Here is an 18,344-nt window from a genome sequence, read left to right as displayed (position 1 = left end):
AAAGAATAAAGAATAAGTGACTGTGACGGGTGCCCCGCCACCTATAGTGTGCAATGGTGGGTACTGTTATCAGTGTAGTAATACACGGGCGACTAGGCAAAGGCGCCTTTACCCCCAACATATTAATCATTTTACAAAGCATGATAGCATGGCCGAAAGAGAGAGAGAGAGAGAGAGAGAGAGAGAGAGAGAGAGAGAGAGAGAGAGAGAGAGAGAGAGAGAGAGAGAGAGAGAGAGTTGAAATGAAATGATATATTAATGTCTACAAAAAGGCCAAAATGACCTATGAGACCATGAGTTACAATCATGTGTATGATGGTACAACTGTCTAGGCAAAATATGTAGCACAAAGCAAAATAAGAAAGGAAACTAACTATGGCTATGTGTAAAACATAGAGCTCTATCTAGTAACAATGAGCTCCAAATGGTACAATCTCATGTGGGTATGGAAGGCCTAGCTCTAGCTCGAGCAATAATCCCCTGTATTCGCCTATGAAGGTGTCATCGGTGTTTGTGTCAAGGCCTAGGATGTCTGGATCGGCTAAGCTAAATGGCTCGATCAATCAGTACTCCTTGTCTATGTGTGGACTGTGGCGATGAGAGAGGCTCATGTGTGGACTGTGGCTGTAATAGTATTAAAGTCTTCTGAGTCTCCTTTGCAAAGAAGTCTGTGAGCTGCCTTTATGAAGGGCCTCGGTGTCCTGGAGCAGCTGTACTCCTGAGCGCATGTCACGAAGCCGTCGTATCTCAAGAAGAAAGAGGCCAAGGCATCGCTGATTGGTAAAATCCACGACTCTAGATAGTGGTCCAAATCCGTCTCTAAAGAGACAGTGGAAACGATCACGGACCTCATAATATGTTGGGCAGCGGCAAATATAATGCTTCTTTGTCGCTGGCTCTAATTGGCATATTTGGCATATGTGCTCCTCTGGTGTGGGATGGATCTATATTTGCCAGTCTCAATCTCTAGCTGATGTGAGGAGTTGGGAAATTTGCCAATATTACATCTGATCCCATGGGAAAGGTAGGTGTCCATGTATCTCGGGCGAACAATAAATCCATAATCTGTAGTATGAAGGAAATGCTCGTGGTAGAAAGCCATCTTTGTCCCTAGCTCACGCCTTGGCATCAACCATGTCCGCCTGATATCCAACTTGGTAAGATCCATCATGATGATCTTGCGAATCTCTAACCTGCTCAGATCAAGAGATGGTGCATCAAGGGAATATTGGAAGGGGGGTAATTTGTCCATGCTAAAGCCATGCAACTCAAACCAAGCCAATATTTGTGCATACCAACATGAAGTATCACCCTCTCTGGCAAGCTACCTGGCAGACTCAAGGGCCAACCGTGCATATCTATGTCTGGGTGAGTCCCATAGGCTATGTATGTATGGGACCGATCAAGTGATGGCCTCTACCACAATCGGTGCAGCTGCTAGCTCGGTTGTGATGATCTCATGTGGCACTGAGGCCTTACATCTGATCATCCTGGATATCATGGACACTAGGGGTTTCTCAATCGACCTCCATCCATCATAAGTGCACCGTGATCTGCTACGGTGGTCATCTGTACTCCATAAAGTAGTGTGGATGTGACCAGTGTATCAAAGAGCCATAGCTTGGTGTGGGGTTCTTGGAATTGCACCTCTGAGCACATCCTCTTCAAACCACCTAGTTTTGTGTATCCGCGAGTCAGTCTAGTGTTTGCTGCCTCTCGCATAGAAAAGGTGGGACCTATGAATAAGAATCCTAGGTACGTATAAGAATCCACATACTCCAGCTCCTCAGATCCATATGTGAACTTAGGTGCTGATCTCCTGACCCAGTGTGGTGTAGTATTAAATGTCAAGATTGTGGGAGAGAAGGAAGGAGTCTCACTTGAAGCTTTCTTGCTTGCACAATGGGGGAATACACACAGAGATGGAGGCTGAAAACAGTTTTCCTCTTCTTAGTTGTGTAAGCCAAAAAGAACTCACGTACATAGAAATAGAAGAACCCTATATATGGGTCTCAAACCAAACTCAACTAACTAAGGTGGCATACTAACTGAGCCACGAACTGGAGTAGATAGGGATAGCTGTCATCTACCTATTATTCATGGGCGGTGTACCAACCGCATCTGCAACTGACAAGTCGGTGACATAAATACACAACGGTCACCCTGGCGTATCACGAGTGGAGCTCGATATCTCAACATTAAATACCATCACCTTGGTTTTACCAAGGTTCACTGAAAGCCCATTGTCCAAAGTATAGGAGTGTAATGCATCCAAGTGTCTCTATAGACCCTGTGGAGAGTCAACTATCAATACAATGTCATTTGCATACAATAGGAGAGGTATTTAAGTGCCAGCTAATGGAGCTCCTCTATCTCCTTCCTATGAAATATAATCAACAATCCCATCAATGTACAGGCCAAATAATGTTGGAGAGAGGGGGCATCCCTGCTTCACCCCAATGGTGGAGTAAATAGATGCTGAAAGGCCCTCAGGCGTCCGGACTGTGCCCACAACTCTCTCATATAGTGCCAAAATACCCCAAATGAGCCCTTTCGGTACTCCCATGGTATGCAATCTATGTATCAGTCTGTCTCTCGGTATTGTGTTAAAGGCTTTGCGGAAGTCCACAAAGGAGCAATAGGTCCATCGACCATGGGCCCTTCCCTCCTCAATGATCACTCTGAGTGTGAGGATGTGATCCAATGTGGAGAAGCCTTTCCTAAAGCTAGCATGTCCCCGTGCTCTAAGATCACACATCTCTGCCCACCTGCTTAACTCATGCTCAAGGATGTAAGCATATAACTTAGCCAATGTATGCCCAACCATGATATTCTGATAGTTACTGGGTAGAGTAGGGTCCCCTGACTTGAGGATAGGCACAATAGTGTCCGTGCTCTAGCTTTCTGGTAGGCCTTCACACATGGCTTTGTTAAACATGTGAGCTAGGAATCCTAGTACCAAATCTCTAGCATGGATCAAGTGCTTGGCTACTAATCCATCATGATCTTGTGCCTTTCCTCTGCTAAGTTTGTCAATGGCATGTCGGACCCTACTTTCTGTAAAGAAAGTGGTGGTCTCTGGACAAGGCTCAAGTGGGTTAGGAAGAGGTGGCTAACCCTCCACAATATAAAGACTAGCTCCATACTCCTCCCATACAGCGGTGGACATAATAGGTGTGGTCTAGAAATGCTCTCTGAAAAGCCTCCAAGCCTGTCTAGATTCCTAGCTCAAGAATAACTGATATAGGTCTCGCTACAGCTGGGCCAATAATGTTCTCTTCTTCCACCGTGTGAGGCGTCTAAAGTGTATCTGTGCCTGTCTGTGGGTAGTGGACCCTAGTGCTATCTCTCTTTATAGCTGTGATCTAGTCTCACGACAGTCATCATGATACTAGCTGTTCATACGTGTCACCCTAGTGGAGGCTCTCTGTGTGGGTCGTGAATGTGGGAAGGCTACACTTGCAACGATGTGTAGGGCCTCATTGAGCTGCTGAGCTCCTGTAATGGAACGTCGGGGCCTGCATCATATAACAATCTGAGGATCTCCGCCTCATAGATATCCTCTGTCTCTTTGGAAAAGAGGTATCTCGGGTCTCGGTGAGTTGCATGATGGGTCTGTGTGATAGTGAAATGGAGGTCGATGGTGAATGATAGGTAGGTAGCATGATCCATTGCAACTCCATGAAGGCATGGGGATACTGAGAGGTAGGTCATGGATGTGAGATATTAGCATTGGTGGGGCAAGAACATAGTCTACTATGCTGGCACCGTGTCAGTGAGGATAACATGTGAAGGCGCCGGATAGGCAGTATCTAGCATACCATTGAGAATGGCCAACTTGTGTGATGTGCCCATCTCCACAAGGTATCTCCCATATTTCGCAAGATACAAAGTGCGTTCCTCACCACGCACTCTCACCCACATGTATCTAGCCTGCTCATCTCTGCAGACTACCTGGATCATTTGTTGTAGCTCATGCTTAAATTACACTGCCACTCCTCCTCTCGACCCACGATTACTGTGGTTTGTGCGTGTCTCCTTCCTGCAAGCTGATTTCCCCCTAGGGCTTGTCACCCGTGAAAGTGTAGTATGTGGTCCCTGATGTGTCTCTGAGTAGAACATTATATCTCTCCCTTTGAATGTCTCCTCAAAAGCTCCCACATCCAATTGGAGGACTCCATTACAATTCCAAACTGCCAGTGCAAGGCTGGTCCCATAGGTCTCACACCGTCATTTGTGGCACCTCTCCATGACTACCGCTCTCCCTCCTTTGTAGAAGGCGAGTTTGCCCTCCTCCCTAGCTGCCTTAATTTTTGGCATGCACTCCCTCATGTGGGCTAGTTGGGTTGGTGTGAGATCGTCACCCAAAAACACACCGGTCCCCTTCAATATACAGCGTTGAGCTAGGAAGTCTCTCCTAGCCTCCATGGTGGGGAAGCGGAGAATGAGTGCACACTCTTTTGAGCTCTCCCCTTCTGTGCTTTTCTTGCCCACTCTCCAAGCGAAGATATGCATGTCTTTCTTAATATTCATTAACGTGTATAGCACCTTGGTGTCCTCATCCACTTTTTCATGCATCTTCAGTCCCGTCACCCGAACATGGAGTGCTCTCAATTTCCTTTTTTGTTCCTCCTCCAATGTGTCGTTGATTATGGTTGTTGTAGGTGTGTGTGCTAGGTGTTTCCCCTTCTTTGCAATTTGAATCCATTGCTCTACCTCCTCTACTTGCTGTTGGGTTTTCTTGAGCATCTCTGCCCAAGAAACACCCTTCTTCATCGCCGCCTCCTTTTAACATTTCACTTTGTAGAGGACATTGGACCCTAATATATATTGATATTCTCACTAGAGAAATTATCCTTTTGAACTCTCTTAGTGGTATCCACGGCCAAACAAAAATGTGCGTTGAATAAAATTATGCTTAATTTTTTGTTTATTCTTTATTTTATTTGATTGTCTATTTTAGTAATATGTTTCCATTTATAGTGCTGGCAGGATTGTGGCTATCTTTTTGGACACCACATATGAGGATATTGCTAATCCTTAAAAATCATATAACTTTCTCCAACAAGAAGTACCCTTGCAAAATGATACACATTCTTATGGATGGAGTGTATGATGAAATCCTTACTCATCTTTTTATTTCTTGCCTAGTTGCAAGGCAAAGTTGGAACTTCATTTCCCAACTATGGACCTCTATGACATGTTAGCAATTAGCCACCCAATCTCGTGTTTTGGCCAAGATGACATTCAAAGTCACATTACAAATCCATCATCCATGTCTCATGATGGACTCATCTTTGGCACACTTGCTAGACTCGTAATGCTTTCATTTTTTACTCAACCTTACGTATCCATGATCATGTAGGTCATGTGCAAGGATTGCTATTATGGCAAATCAATGAATTGATGTTGTTGTTTTGTGCACTTGTCATGCTATTGGAGGAGTTGCTGAATGCTATTGGCAATATTGAATTTGCTTGCATGTTGAACGGCAAGGGGGAAGTAGGCATGCATTACAGTTATAATGGCATATCTACAATAAAACATAAGCATCCCTCAACAAAATAATATATGACAACTCTATTAATCATTATACAAAGCATGATAGCATGGCCGAGAGAGAGAGAGAGAGAGAGAGAGAGAGAGAGAGAGAGAGAGAGAGAGAGGTAATGTCTGATGAAATCCGTGCTCATCTTTTTATCTCTTGCCTAATTGCAAGGCAAAGTTGGGACTTCATTTCCCAAGTATGGACCTCTATGACATGTTAGCAATCAACCACCCAATCTCGGGTTTTGGCCAAGATGACATTGAAAGTCACATTACAAATCCATCCATGTCTCTTTCATTCTACATGATGGACTCGTCTTTGGCACACTTGCTAGACTCGTAATGCTTTCATTTTTGACTCAACCTTATGTATCCATGATCATTTAGGTCATGTGCAAGGATTGCTATTATGGCAAATCACTTCCATGGTTTCGAATGGTTTGATACTCAAAGAGGTGGCCAATCCAGGTTGGGATATCATTCGCACCACCCTTGTTATGCCTATACCATGATCCCCTTATTCCTATAGCATTGTATTTTGTCATCCTTTGACTTCATTGGTATTTGCTACCTATTTTCAAGTTTGTTGGCTTGTCTAGAAAGCCAAATGCAAAAACTTTACCTCGTTAATTCAAACATGAGAGAGAGAGAGAGAGAGAGAGAGATTCTTGGCGTGCAGAGTTATATAGTTCACTTGAGAGGCTGCCTTCATTGGCAACTCAACACGATTGAGTTGATGGTTCACCAAGATTTTCTTTCTTGGCACACTACAATTTTTTTAGCTCCCCTATAGGCCATCTAGTTCCTTTGTAGTTTTGATCATGCTATATCTTTGTAGTCTTGGCCACTTTTTAAATTATGTTTTGGTAATTAATAAAATCACCCTTTACAAAAAAAAATAAGTTCTTGGATAAGTACATAGACCTAGCGTTTCACCATAAAAAATGCTATGCCAACAAGGAATTGTTGATACAATATGGACAAAATGCAAAGCTCACATGTAAGTGTTGACATGAGCAACATATTTATTCTCATGCCCTATAATACTATAATAGTCATAATGAGAGACTCAATTTTAAAGAAACCCCAATCTTCTTATGAAAATTTGAAAGCCAAGGAAAACCAAGGGTTTTCAAGGCACACCTATACCACCCATGAAAAAATCACTCCTTATGCTTTGTTATAATATAATAGTCCTAATGAGAGATGATTTAAAGCAAGCATTAATTTCTTATGAAAATTTTAAAGTAAAGAAAAGGCCTAATGGTTTTTGCAACCCTCGATACAGCTCATCGAAAAATCACTCCAAAAGCAAGTTGGAGAGCAAAAGTTTTAGGCCTTTTCTATATTAACTGCATAAGCTATGATGATCATGCATAGTTGATAGGCACACCATTTCGATTTCAACTAGAAATCCACCTAACATCTATATCTCGAGTGAACAAGAGATGATGAGCATGTACACTTGATAGTTACACCATTTCAACATTGAAATTTCCTCTAGTAAAACATGTGAACCCTCTATTCAAATCACAAACTTTGGAGATCTTTCGCATATTTTGAAAAGCTCAAATTTCTATATATTGTCATTGGATTCTATCAATAGGCCTATATTCACTCAATCACACTAGCAGCTGACATCACTCATCTATTAGTCTGGTAATTAGGTAAGACACGTTAATCAAAGTCCATGCGACTTATAATAAGAAAGAAATATTTCCTAGAAATGACTCCTTTTAATAAAGGCATGCAGATCTGCTGAAAAAGGTGGGTGAATCAACGTGCAAACACTTAGATTTTTGCTCTTTTGTAAGCACAGATTGAAGTGCAAAACAAAACAAGTGGTAGGGTGATACAATCCGATCACAAATTGGGCTCTGGCTATGGTGAAACAGCATTTACAGGGGAGGAGGTTCTCTTGTACAGCGCACAGTGATAGCAGCGCATCTCCATCATAAAATGACGAGCTTCTGCACAAATGGGAAGGGCTTGCTGTGATCGTCCAGATGCTGTGCTGCCATGATTTTTCGCTCCTCAGAGCACTGAGATCATAAGTTGGCGTTGCGATTGTGAAATCACCATGATGGGCGACGCCCAAATTTCAGCTTCTCTCGTACCACAATTCCTGAGCTTCATATGTAAGTTTGGGGTGCCATACAGAATAGAAGAAGTACACATTTCATAGGTGGTGGCCTCCCTCTTTCATAGTCGGATTGTTGCGCCTCTTCTTGACCCTCTTCATTCTTTCCACTCACTCCTTACTTTTGTCGAATTGCTGTACCTTGTCGCGATTGCCGTTGCTGTTTGAATTTTGTTAATTCCTCCTCTCCAACAATGTATAAATCATCACCATCCCTAACCACATCAATGTCCTCAATCTCCACATTGTTGACAGTTAAAACCTTTACTGGAACATAACCAAACTTTTTCCCTGCAGGCACAAATACATGTTGAAGTAGCCATTATACTCATCTCGGTAGAATGACTAAACAAACACAAAATATGAACACCACCATCAAACAATCCCACTCAATTTCAGCTTGGACATTATCTCCAACATATCTTCTACTACTCATCATTAGGACATTTAGAAGGATTAGATTTTTCCTCATTAGGACATTTAGAAGGATTAAGTGGTAAAGAGAAAATGAGAACACCAAATCATCAAGAAGCTAACCGAATAACCACAAACTTGTTTATCTAAAATACCAACACCAAGGTCAATGTCCACACATCAACATGGTTTAGACTGTCTTACTTTGAGGGACCCAATCACCTGTACCTTGTACAGATCACGTGCAATTAAACTCTGATAAACCAGCCCTTGGGTGGTTAAAAAATGCTTAATGTATTTGATCAATACCCCATGCAAGGATGGAGGCCTAAGACTTCTCAGCATGTACAATGCATACCTTGCCATTGTTGTGTACAGCATGAAAGCTATCAGTCAACAGTGGAAAACCCAAATCTGATGAGGTAAGACTGAAGCAACAGAGATGGACACATGCAACCTGACATTCAATATAAAAGAGGTTGGATTCAATTTAGAAAAGGTTGGATTCTAAGAAGTTACACATACGCTTAGTGTCAAATACAGGCCAATGTTAATGTAGATTAGGGTCTAATCTTTTTCAATGTACATTCTTTATGATTTATTCTATCACTCTTTTTGTGGAATGTGTAAAAAGGTTAATGTTTTTTTTTTGAAAGAGAAATTAGAGAAAGGCCATGACAATGAAGGTTAATGTTTTTGTGGAATGTGTAAAAAGGTTAATGTTTTTTTTTTGAAAGAGAAATTAGAGAAAGGCCATGACAATGAAGGTTAAGAATTATGGAAATGATTGATCATGAATGTAATGTTTTTCTTGAAAGAGAAATTAGTAAAAGGCCATGGCAATGAAGGTCAAGAATTATGGAAATGATTGATCATGAAACTAAAAAGGTCAAGTGACAAGGATCATGGATATGGAAAATCTAGATAATGAAAGGTAGTTCATGACGATGAAAGGTCAAGGGCCAATGAAAAGGTTGTTCATGACCATGAAAGGTTAAGGGCCAATGAAAAGTCTAGATAATGAAAGACAGTTCCTGATAACTTAAGGTTAAAAGGTCATATAAAGTTGCAAGGAGTAAGTGATATGTGCCGACAGAAGAAGATTTCAGAGTAAACTATACGATTATGTATTCCTTTGTACTCACGTGCAATAAAAAGCTTACTGATAGTATACAGAAGGAAGTTTTGTTCCTGAACTTGGTTTCCATAGGAATGTTGTTTGTAATTTTACTCCACACTCACAAATGACTAAGGAAGTATTAGATATGATTTGCGGTAGAAAACATGTAGATAGACAAGCATAGGAGATGTGTAAAGATTTAAGACCTTCCACTTTCTAAAGGCTCTAAAAAGGCTTTGTGTTTGTCTATCTACCTCGTGCTTGCAGAATATGTATGGATACATATTCTTCCCTATACATATTCTGCATGTCATGCTATCATGCCATTATGATCCTTCCAATACTACAGTTGTGGACTGATCAGGTGTTTTCCATACATAGTCTGCATGCCATGCTAGCATGCCATTATGATCCTTCCAATACTGCAGTTCTGAAGATATTAGGTGTTTTTTCCAACTGTTGTGTCTTTCTTGCAATTCTAATTTAGAACTTGTGTATCAGAACTTGCTTAATCTCAATGTGTTTGTTACCGGCAATCTCAAGAAGCTCCTCCCATGATGCAGGAAGAGGGATCAACTTAGCAGATTTGTCTTTGCTTTCTGGCCTTTTGGGATGGTGTTGGTGAATTGTAACTCGCTGAACAGGAGCAGCAGCCCAGAAGGTACTGCTGGGTGTTTTCTGGGGCTTCTCTGTAGCAACAACACTGGGTTTCTTACAATTTGTCTCACCTCTGACTTTGCGGGTCCTTACCTTCACAGGTGAAGAAGGCACTGGTGCGCTCTCCAGGAGCTTTAGAACGTCTTCCCTGCCCAGTTGGGATGCTATGAGCATGGGTGTCAGGCCTCGCTCGTCAGTCACATGGATTCTTGCTCCATTAGTCAAGAGGAAGCTGACTGCAGAGGCCCAGCCTTCTCTGACAGCTGCATGAAGAGCGGTCGCTCCTTCCGAATCGCGTGCATTTATATCTGCACCATACCTCAATAGGCTTTCCAAAAGCACAACGTCTCCCTGCTGCGCAGCATTGCATAGGAAGTTCCCCTGTGCTCCATTGGCCAGACTTGCACCATGATCCCATAGCAGCTCTGCCACAGCCTCGTGCCCTTCCTTTATGGCCCACCATAGAGGCACATTCTCCTCATCATCTGCACAGTTCATAACGCACAATCCATAATACTCCAAATTCATAACATTTTACCTATATGTTTTTTCTTTTCAAAGACAAGAAAATTCTATTAATAACACCTCCAAGAAAATCCCCCTTCAGGTAAGACACAAAGTACAAGAAGCCCCAAATTCATAACACCTATATGGTCTTTTGTTTTTTTTTCAAAGAAAAGAAAATTCTATTAATGACAGTCCCCCTGAGATAAGATACCTACAAAGTACAAAGAACCCTGTATAAAGTATGTAAGTACATCATACATTCAATGGTTGTGTGAAGTACATCATACATTCAATTGCTGTGTGAAGTTTACTTGTATGTTGTTGGCCCCAGAGGATGAACAGTCCCTAGCCAAGTAGGAGTTAAACTAGAGCCAATCTCCAGCAGATTTGCCAAGTGGCAAGGCTCGCCCATGCCTCAATTTCCAGAGTCACAATTGCTAGGATAAACCTGAACAACTAGTACACCATGGACTATTGATGCATGCTGAGGCTTATGAGGCAACAAACTGACCCATTGTACAACCAAAGAATAGGACTGAACAATTTGCAAAGCTCAACTCTAAAGGTTTTTCTTTGAACAATCTTAGTGAGTAGCATGTAATACATTCGAAAGTGTGAATGCACTACCGTTAGCAGCAACAAGAACATCTTTCCAACTCCCCTAACAGGTTAAAGAGGAGGCACAAGTGACTATAATCCTTGTAGGAGCCAGCTTATTCATCTCTTGCTGTATCTGCTAGCACCACTATCAATGTACCAAACATAAAAAATCTTCCACCAATATACATCATGCAAAGATGGGTCATAACAACTTTGTACATTAAACGTCCCTGTCGCAACCTATGCAAGATTGGCATCCTTGACATGTGATGATGTGATAATAATGGGTAAATTTGCCTCTTTACTCTTTGCTTCCTTCTCCAGCACTTGATACATCTTTAATAAAATAACCTAGTTCCTTGCATTATTTGCCTTGCTTCTTAGGATTTTCACCATCCTGATAAGTTTTCTTGGTGTTAGCTAATGCAACTTTTTGTTTGCTGTTTGAAGAGCCTTTTCCCTCTTTAACCAGCAAAAAGATCTAATCTGCAACACATGTATTAGAGTTCTTTTGCCCAGATTGTTCTTCTTCTAAAAAGCAGACTAACTAAATCCACAAAGCTTCATCATAAGCTTGAGACTAGAGGCAAAACTCTAATAAGAATCTAGTAGTCCACCACGAAGATTTTGCACAAGTGAACTGTTAGGTATTATCTCATCCACAAAAACTGGTTAAGAACTTTTAATATTTGTGAAAGTATCCATATAATCACCTTCATTCATTTGCTCTAACTCCAATTGCCTACACAAATAAACAACTTGTGCTTCTTTGCAAACCAGAAGCAACTAGAAAATGTATCCTAGGCCTCCTTAGAACTCTTACATGAACAAGTATGTGGGACAAGGATATGTTTAATGGACAAGGAAAATTCAAAGTATGTACCTATGCATGTCAACCATCCCATCTCTTTTGTGTCTGTGTAGATGCTACAACAAGCTCAAGTCAAGTTTTAACCCTACCAGCAGGCTTGATTCTCCAGTGTACCTCTAGAAATGGTAGCAACACAATTCCTGTAGGCCACAACTCAATGTATGTAGCAAAATTCTAAAGTCCCTTTGTAATGAATACGTGATGTAACATTTGTGGCCATAATGGATAATTCTTATCCTGAATAGCTGACATATGGAAACACATGAAATACATAATTCTTATCAGCCACTGTCTCAAGAGTTGCAACTACTACAACACTGGCTTATGGAGAGGTAGAACTATACAAAAGTGAATGTGGCTTGTGCTAAAAAGCACAACCCAAAATAGTACATGCATGTAAAACACGGTGGTCTCAATCAAGAGCAATGACATGATCATTGAGCTTGAGGAAGCTACAGCAACTGTACAGCATGTGAGCAGTCTCCATAAACACACTTGGAACAGGAATCTGGCCTGAAAAGGTAGTTTAGGTGCTAAACTGTAGTTTAGCTTGAGGAAGCTACAGCAACCGTACAGCATGTCAGCAGTCTCCATAAACACACCCCGAACAGGAATCTGGCCTGAAAATGTAGTTTAGATGCTAAACTGAGTATTAGACTACATGCTATATGGAGATCTTGCTTCTCTTAAGGGGACTCCTCAAGATCAAGAAAGTGAACCTACTGTTGCAGGCTGTAAGTGTTGCTGCTCCTGATGCAAAAGCCTCTTTGCTACCAATTATTTGATTTAGAGTAAGGGTTACAGGAATGCATACATACATATAGAACAAGAACAAGAAGCTCAAGAGCACACAACCAAGCAGATAAGTATTACTAGGTGTGCCAAGTTTAAAAGATATATATATACATAGACATACACAAACAAAAAGACCCCTTAAAGAGAGAATAAGTGCTTTGACAATCCTATGTGCATTTACATACATCATTGATACCGGCTTACATGTAGTAGTGGGGATAAACAGGAATGTGTACTAGCTCCATCGCCCGTCATCGCTGACCTGCCACCGCACTCCCACAACCCCCATCTCTCCCATTGACTCGCCACAGTGCCCCCCCACACCCCGCCCATCCCCCCCCCCCCCCCCCCCCCCCGCGACCCAACCATTTCGCCGCTTGTCCCCAACCATTGACTCTTCGGCACAGTTCTCCCTGCCTCCTTCACGGATGCAGTGACAACTATAGGAGTCCCAAAGGTACGAGTGGCCGTAAAAGACACAAAGTGTATCCCAAAGTTCTTGGAGATCGAGGCAAGAGGGCACTCCTTTAAGCAATAGGTCATTGTGACTAGGCAACCAGGGCAATGCCTGCACTACAACAATTTTGGGTATTAGGCAGCAGATTGTACGCACTTTGGAGCCAAGGTAGCTCCGTCGACAGGCACGTAGGTGGACGCTGACGGCTTCACATGGGTCCAGAGACGACAGAGAGGGCGATGGCAAGGGGGGCCACAGCCAACTTCTCAAACACAGCCCTGACAGCAGGGAAGAGGGTGAGCGATGCCCCCTTAGCAGCGCACGCAGCAGCCCTCCCCTTGCCCGCCCCACTCGGCAGGACCACAGTCCCCCACAGCCACCACCCGCGCCACAGTCTTCCCCTCCTGATATCCCACAACAGCCCCCCCACCTCCCAGGCTCCCCCTACTGACCCTGGCCCACAACCCCTCCCCCTCTAGGGCCACGAGCACATCCTCCTCGCACTAGCAATGTCCCCCCTCCCACACAGCCACCAGCTCATCTACCCCTATCGCCCGTCACACTTTCCTGAGATAGGCACAGTTATTGCCACAAGAGTTCTTCCACAGTGGCCCATGGTCCTATCTGAGAGTTGCGGAGCGTGGAGAGTTCCCACTACCTCTAGAGATGGGGATCTTCGTGGTTCACAAGTCAAGGAGGGGCAAAGTCCATCTACTAGCACCACCGGATGGACCAAACTACAGCTTTTTCCTTCAGTCCTCTCACTCAGAGGATTGGACGATGACACAAATTAAGGAGAAGTTGAGGAGTCAGGTGGCGGACCACATCTCCCAGTGGATGGGAGAAGAAGGGCTAACACTGTCTGCACAACAGTGGCCTGGTTGCATGATGGACATTAATTGAAGGGCTGGAGCCGAGGTACCACACTTGAGCATGATCTTTTGAGGTCCCCCCCCACAATGGAGAGCTCCGAGGGATGTGATCAAGTGGCCCCTAGCACAAGCGGCCTGTTTCTACTAGTGTATAGAATCACGACTCTCAGCATGGCTGATAGACGCATTGATAGTATCACCTGGAACATCTATCACCCCTTTGGTTCGGTTGAGGGCCACTATGGGGGATTGGAGTTCACCGTCCAGACCGGCGGCAGAGCGTACTTGCATGCCCCATAGTTGTTCCTCCTCATCAACAGCCTCCACACCGAACAAATGCCTGATTGGTCAGTCGCAGGTTTCCCCATGAGCTTACACCTTACATCGTGGAATGTGAATAGTCTCCACTATAGTGGGACACGTGGTTCTAGGAAGTTGATTGTTCGGTAAGAGTTGCAGCTTGCCTTTGCCAGACAGATCGACATCTTACTTCTACAAGAGCACAAGCTCACTTTCACCCAGGCCCAGAGGGTTGGGAAGGTACTCCTAGGAAGCTAGCACACCTACTGGGAGCACGCCATAGGTGCCCATGGCAAGAGTGGAGGCGTATACACCTCTATTGGCCCGAGTCTCACCGCTTGTGTACGAGACCATGGGACAATAGTGGCAGGGAGGGTTCTATGGATCAAACTCGATATTGGGACTCGTGCCTTGGAGTCCTCAATGTCTATGCTCCTACAAAGGTTAGGGCACGCAGCAAGTTCTGGGTGGAGATCGTGGATGGATTCCCAGAGGTGGACTCTTGGATCGTTGGAGGAGACTTCAACAACCTGGAAGCTTTGGAGGACCAACAGGGCAGAGGCAGAAACTACCATGACATCGCCGGGGAGAAGCAAGAGGCATGGAAGGTCTTTCTACTGGCAATAGGAGCACGCGATGCTTGGAGAGACCCTGCCTTCCACAGGAGGGAGAGGTCGCTAGACTTCTCTTGGGGATACAGGCGGCTAGGTGGAGTCCTGCTAGAGTGTTTGAACAGGTTTTATGTGGAAGAGTGGGATGGCTCTCGTGGAGGCCAAATTGGGCAGTTGGCAGACACCACGTTGTCCGATCATTGCCCAGTTCTCCTGACACTAGATCCCCCAGCATCTGCCCTAGACACACAAGCCTGTTGGATCCCTGACTCGATCTATAGGAGGGAGGAGGTAACGAGACAGATAGAGCAGGTTTGGACCAAGGAGTGGGGCACGAGGGACCGGATTGTAGAGGCCTTAGCCGAGTCTAGCAGAATCTACCAAGAGGCAGCTATACAGGCCAGGTAACAAAGCTAGGAGGAAAGAGCACTCCGGCGGGACCTTGCAGCCACGCAAAGATTACTACAGGAGGCACCAGGGAATCCCACCCTCCACGCACAGGAGGTGCACGTGCGAGCAGCCATTGTTGGCCTAGAGGACAAGTACTCGGAGTTCTCTTTCCGCACCTCAACAGCTTTCTAGGCACGGAAGGGAGGTACAATGTGCAGGGAGTTCTTCCAGGTGCACTAGCCTCGCTCCTCGGGAGAGCAGATACGCATCCTTCGAGATCAGTATGCAAGGACTCGTTCTAGCCCAAACGAGGTGATGGAGATCGCCACTGACTACTACAGTCGTCTGTTCTAGCAGGAAACAGCCTCAGCTAGAGGGCAGCGATGTAGACAGCAGGTCTAGGATCAGATCTTGTCCCTCGTCTCAAAGGAGATGGGACGCTTCCTCCTAGCTCCCTTCACAAAGAAGGAATTGAAGAAGGCTTTCCATACATAGAATGTGTAGAAATGCCCGGGAGAGGATGGCCTCTCTAAGGCCTTCTTCACTACCTACTGGGAAGTGGTGAAGGACCCCCTACTGATGGCCTTCCAAGAGATCTTCACTATAGGACAGATGCCAGAGAGTCTTTCGGCAGGCCTTATCAGTCTTCTCTCCAAAGGGAGAGACCGGTTGAAGCTTTCCCAATGGAGACTGATCACATTATTGTTAGTGGCATATAAGGCATTGGCAAAGATGATTGGTAGGCGACTACACCTCGTGCTACCAGACATCATCCATGACACACAGACAAACTTTGTCCAGGATAGGAGCATCCTGGACAATGTGTTCACCTTCTTTGAGGCGACAGGGTGGATTGGGACTAGCCGTACTACTCTTGGATTTTGATAAAGCTTATGACAGGGTGGACTGGGACTTTCTAGAGGGCACCATGGTGAGGTTGGGTTTCCCCCAGGCTTGGATTCGCGGGGTCTCCGCACTTTACAAATCAGCCACCAGCAGGGTTCTCATAGGTGGTAGGCGTGGGGAGGAGTTTTGGCTGGAGAGATCGATACGGCAGGGCTGCCCCCTAGCCCCGTACCTATTCCTAATCTTTGCAGAGGCGATGTCCCATTTCCTCACGTCACATGTGAGCAGATTACACGGCCTCCGACTTCTAGTGAGAGAGGAGACTGAGTTGTTAGACTCAGAGTATGCAAATGACACAGTACTCTACATAGAGGACGATGAGCTGATGCTGGAGAGAGTGAGGTTGGCTCTTGAGGTGTTTTGACTTGCAGCAGGAGCGAAAATCAACTCGCAAAAGTCGGTTGGTTTCCTCACAGATCCGAACTCCAGCACGTAGTGGGGCGTCCACCTAGGATTTAGATGGGTGAGAATAGGGCAGAGACTGTCCAGTACCTAGGGTTCCAAGTGGGACTTGACATCACCTCTGCGTAACAACTTCTTCTTGTCCTTGATTCTATTCGGAGGAAGTTGACCTATTGGAGCACGGCTCGCCTCTCACTAGCCGGCCGAGCCCTGGTGGTTAACCAGGTCCTCCTAGCGACGACCTGGTATATCGCCTTATGTTGGTGCTTCTTCTCATCCTACGTAGTGCAGCTTCGCTGCCTAGTGCGGAACTTCCTTTGGTTAGGGTCATATTGCTCTAGGGATTCTAGGGCCAAGGTGGCGTGGGTGACCATCATACGGCATCGGCTAGAGGGAGGGCTTGGAATCATAGACCCAGAGTACCGGAGTATGGTCCTCTTGGGCAAGCTAGTTGTCCACGGCCTCACACCAGGTGTGTAGACTTGGAAGGTTTTATTGCAAGAGGGTCTTCAGGATTGTAGACTGAGGCTTGGCGATGAGTGGAGGCCATCCTTGAGATGGATCTTCACATCAGCCCAGATCACCTTTCCTACTACGCAGCTTACTCCGGATGTGGCAAGGCCTCAGTAAGGCCCTAATCCAGAGCTTCCCAGGCTGCCAGGAGGAGATAGACCATCAGCCGGTGATTTGGAACCCTCATGTCAAAGATCGGGAAGGGGCACAGATTGACAAGTGCCCCCACATCCACTGGGCTGGTTGGGAGGCCGGACCGGCTCGTACCATCTGGACATGGCGGAAGGTGTATAGGATGGTGGACGAGCATGTGTTGCAACGGGTATCAATCTGCCAGAGAGAAGTGGAGTTGAGGAGAAGGGAGATAGACGCAACAATACCTCTGGAGTGGCTTGCTCCCCCGATACGAGTGCCGATAGAGCCCGGGGAGGTATGGACCGCTAGGTTTTCACCGGCACGCATCCCCCTACAGGTAGCAGGTAGAGTGGGCGGCACCCCGCAGGGGACCTTCTTCACTGTTTACAAGGGGGGGCGTCTGGCCCTTGACAGAGGGCAGCAAGATGAGGGGATAGCTGCCCTTTCATGGAGAAGGATTCGGGTGGTGGGCCTTCAGGGAAAGACATGGCGACTGGACCCCTATGTTTTTTGGAAGGAGCTCAGGGAGTGGTGCCTTTGGATCTAGGAGGGTAGACCACTTGATGAGCTGGAGTAGGATCCAGGAGAGTGTCTATGGCCGGCCACTACAATCGCCAAGAAGCTACCAAGGTTCCTGGAGGACACAACCAGGATTAGTAGATACATACTGATGCAAGAGAATATGGATTGGGCACCGTCACGTAGTAGGCACTGAGCGGAGCACAGCATCACGGAGCCGTTTTGACGGACCTTATGGTGCCGCCTATGGGATAGCTGGAGGCCAAGGAGGGTATCGTATTTCTTATGGCTGGTGGCACATGGAGGCTTGGCGGTGAGAAGTTGGCTTGCCCAGATGTAGGAGGGATGCATTGCACACACTAACCTCTAGAAATCCCAAAGCACTACCTTTGGTCATGTGAGGAGGTGCAGCTCATGTGGAGAGGAGCATGCCACATCCTTCGCTGTATATCATGGGAAGCTTTTTGCTAGCAAGCAATCAGCCAGGGCTGTCACCTTCTGTATGAGGCCGGGATGCAGGACACGATATTCATCATCGAGGTAGGGTCATGCACAGTAGTCGGTTTGGAGGCTCTACCCATCCGCCAG

The 18,344-nt window shown here is 45.3% G+C and overlaps 2 protein-coding genes and 1 pseudogene across 16 annotated transcripts in view; all 3 read right to left on the bottom strand.

The window, feature by feature from the left end:
* Positions 1-635: 635 nt before the first annotated feature.
* LOC148033041 (uncharacterized) lies at positions 636-1,263 on the bottom strand (annotated as a pseudogene).
* Positions 1,264-4,230: 2,967 nt separating this feature from the next.
* On the bottom strand, positions 4,231-4,776 carry LOC148033040 (uncharacterized). The gene has a single exon (XM_087683986.1). The coding sequence runs from the start codon at positions 4,774-4,776 to the stop codon at positions 4,231-4,233; it is 546 nt and encodes a 181-aa protein (XP_087540112.1).
* Positions 4,777-7,162: 2,386 nt separating this feature from the next.
* Positions 7,163-18,344, bottom strand: part of LOC148033039 (potassium channel KAT3-like) — a 101,861-nt gene continuing 90,679 nt past the window's right edge. For 7 of the 15 annotated variants that reach the window (XM_087683755.1, XM_087683768.1, XM_087683767.1 and 4 more), the window contains 2 exons: positions 9,752-10,363; positions 7,169-7,978 (listed from right to left, as the gene is read on the bottom strand). In XM_087683755.1, the coding sequence (XP_087539881.1) occupies positions 7,806-7,978; positions 9,752-10,363 (785 nt within the window). In that variant the 3' untranslated portion in view covers positions 7,169-7,805. Of the gene's footprint in view, positions 7,979-9,751; positions 10,364-18,344 lie in introns of all 15 variants that reach the window. The other 8 variants (XM_087683760.1, XM_087683754.1, XM_087683759.1 and 5 more) reach the window with 6 other exon arrangements.

The sequence above is a fragment of the Lygodium microphyllum genome, chromosome 8 (assembly GCF_053477565.2).
Source record: "Lygodium microphyllum isolate KBCC chromosome 8, Lygodium_microphyllum_v1.1.10, whole genome shotgun sequence".
Taxonomy (NCBI): domain Eukaryota; kingdom Viridiplantae; phylum Streptophyta; class Polypodiopsida; order Schizaeales; family Lygodiaceae; genus Lygodium; species Lygodium microphyllum.
This window is presented reverse-complemented; position numbering and strand designations above follow the sequence as displayed.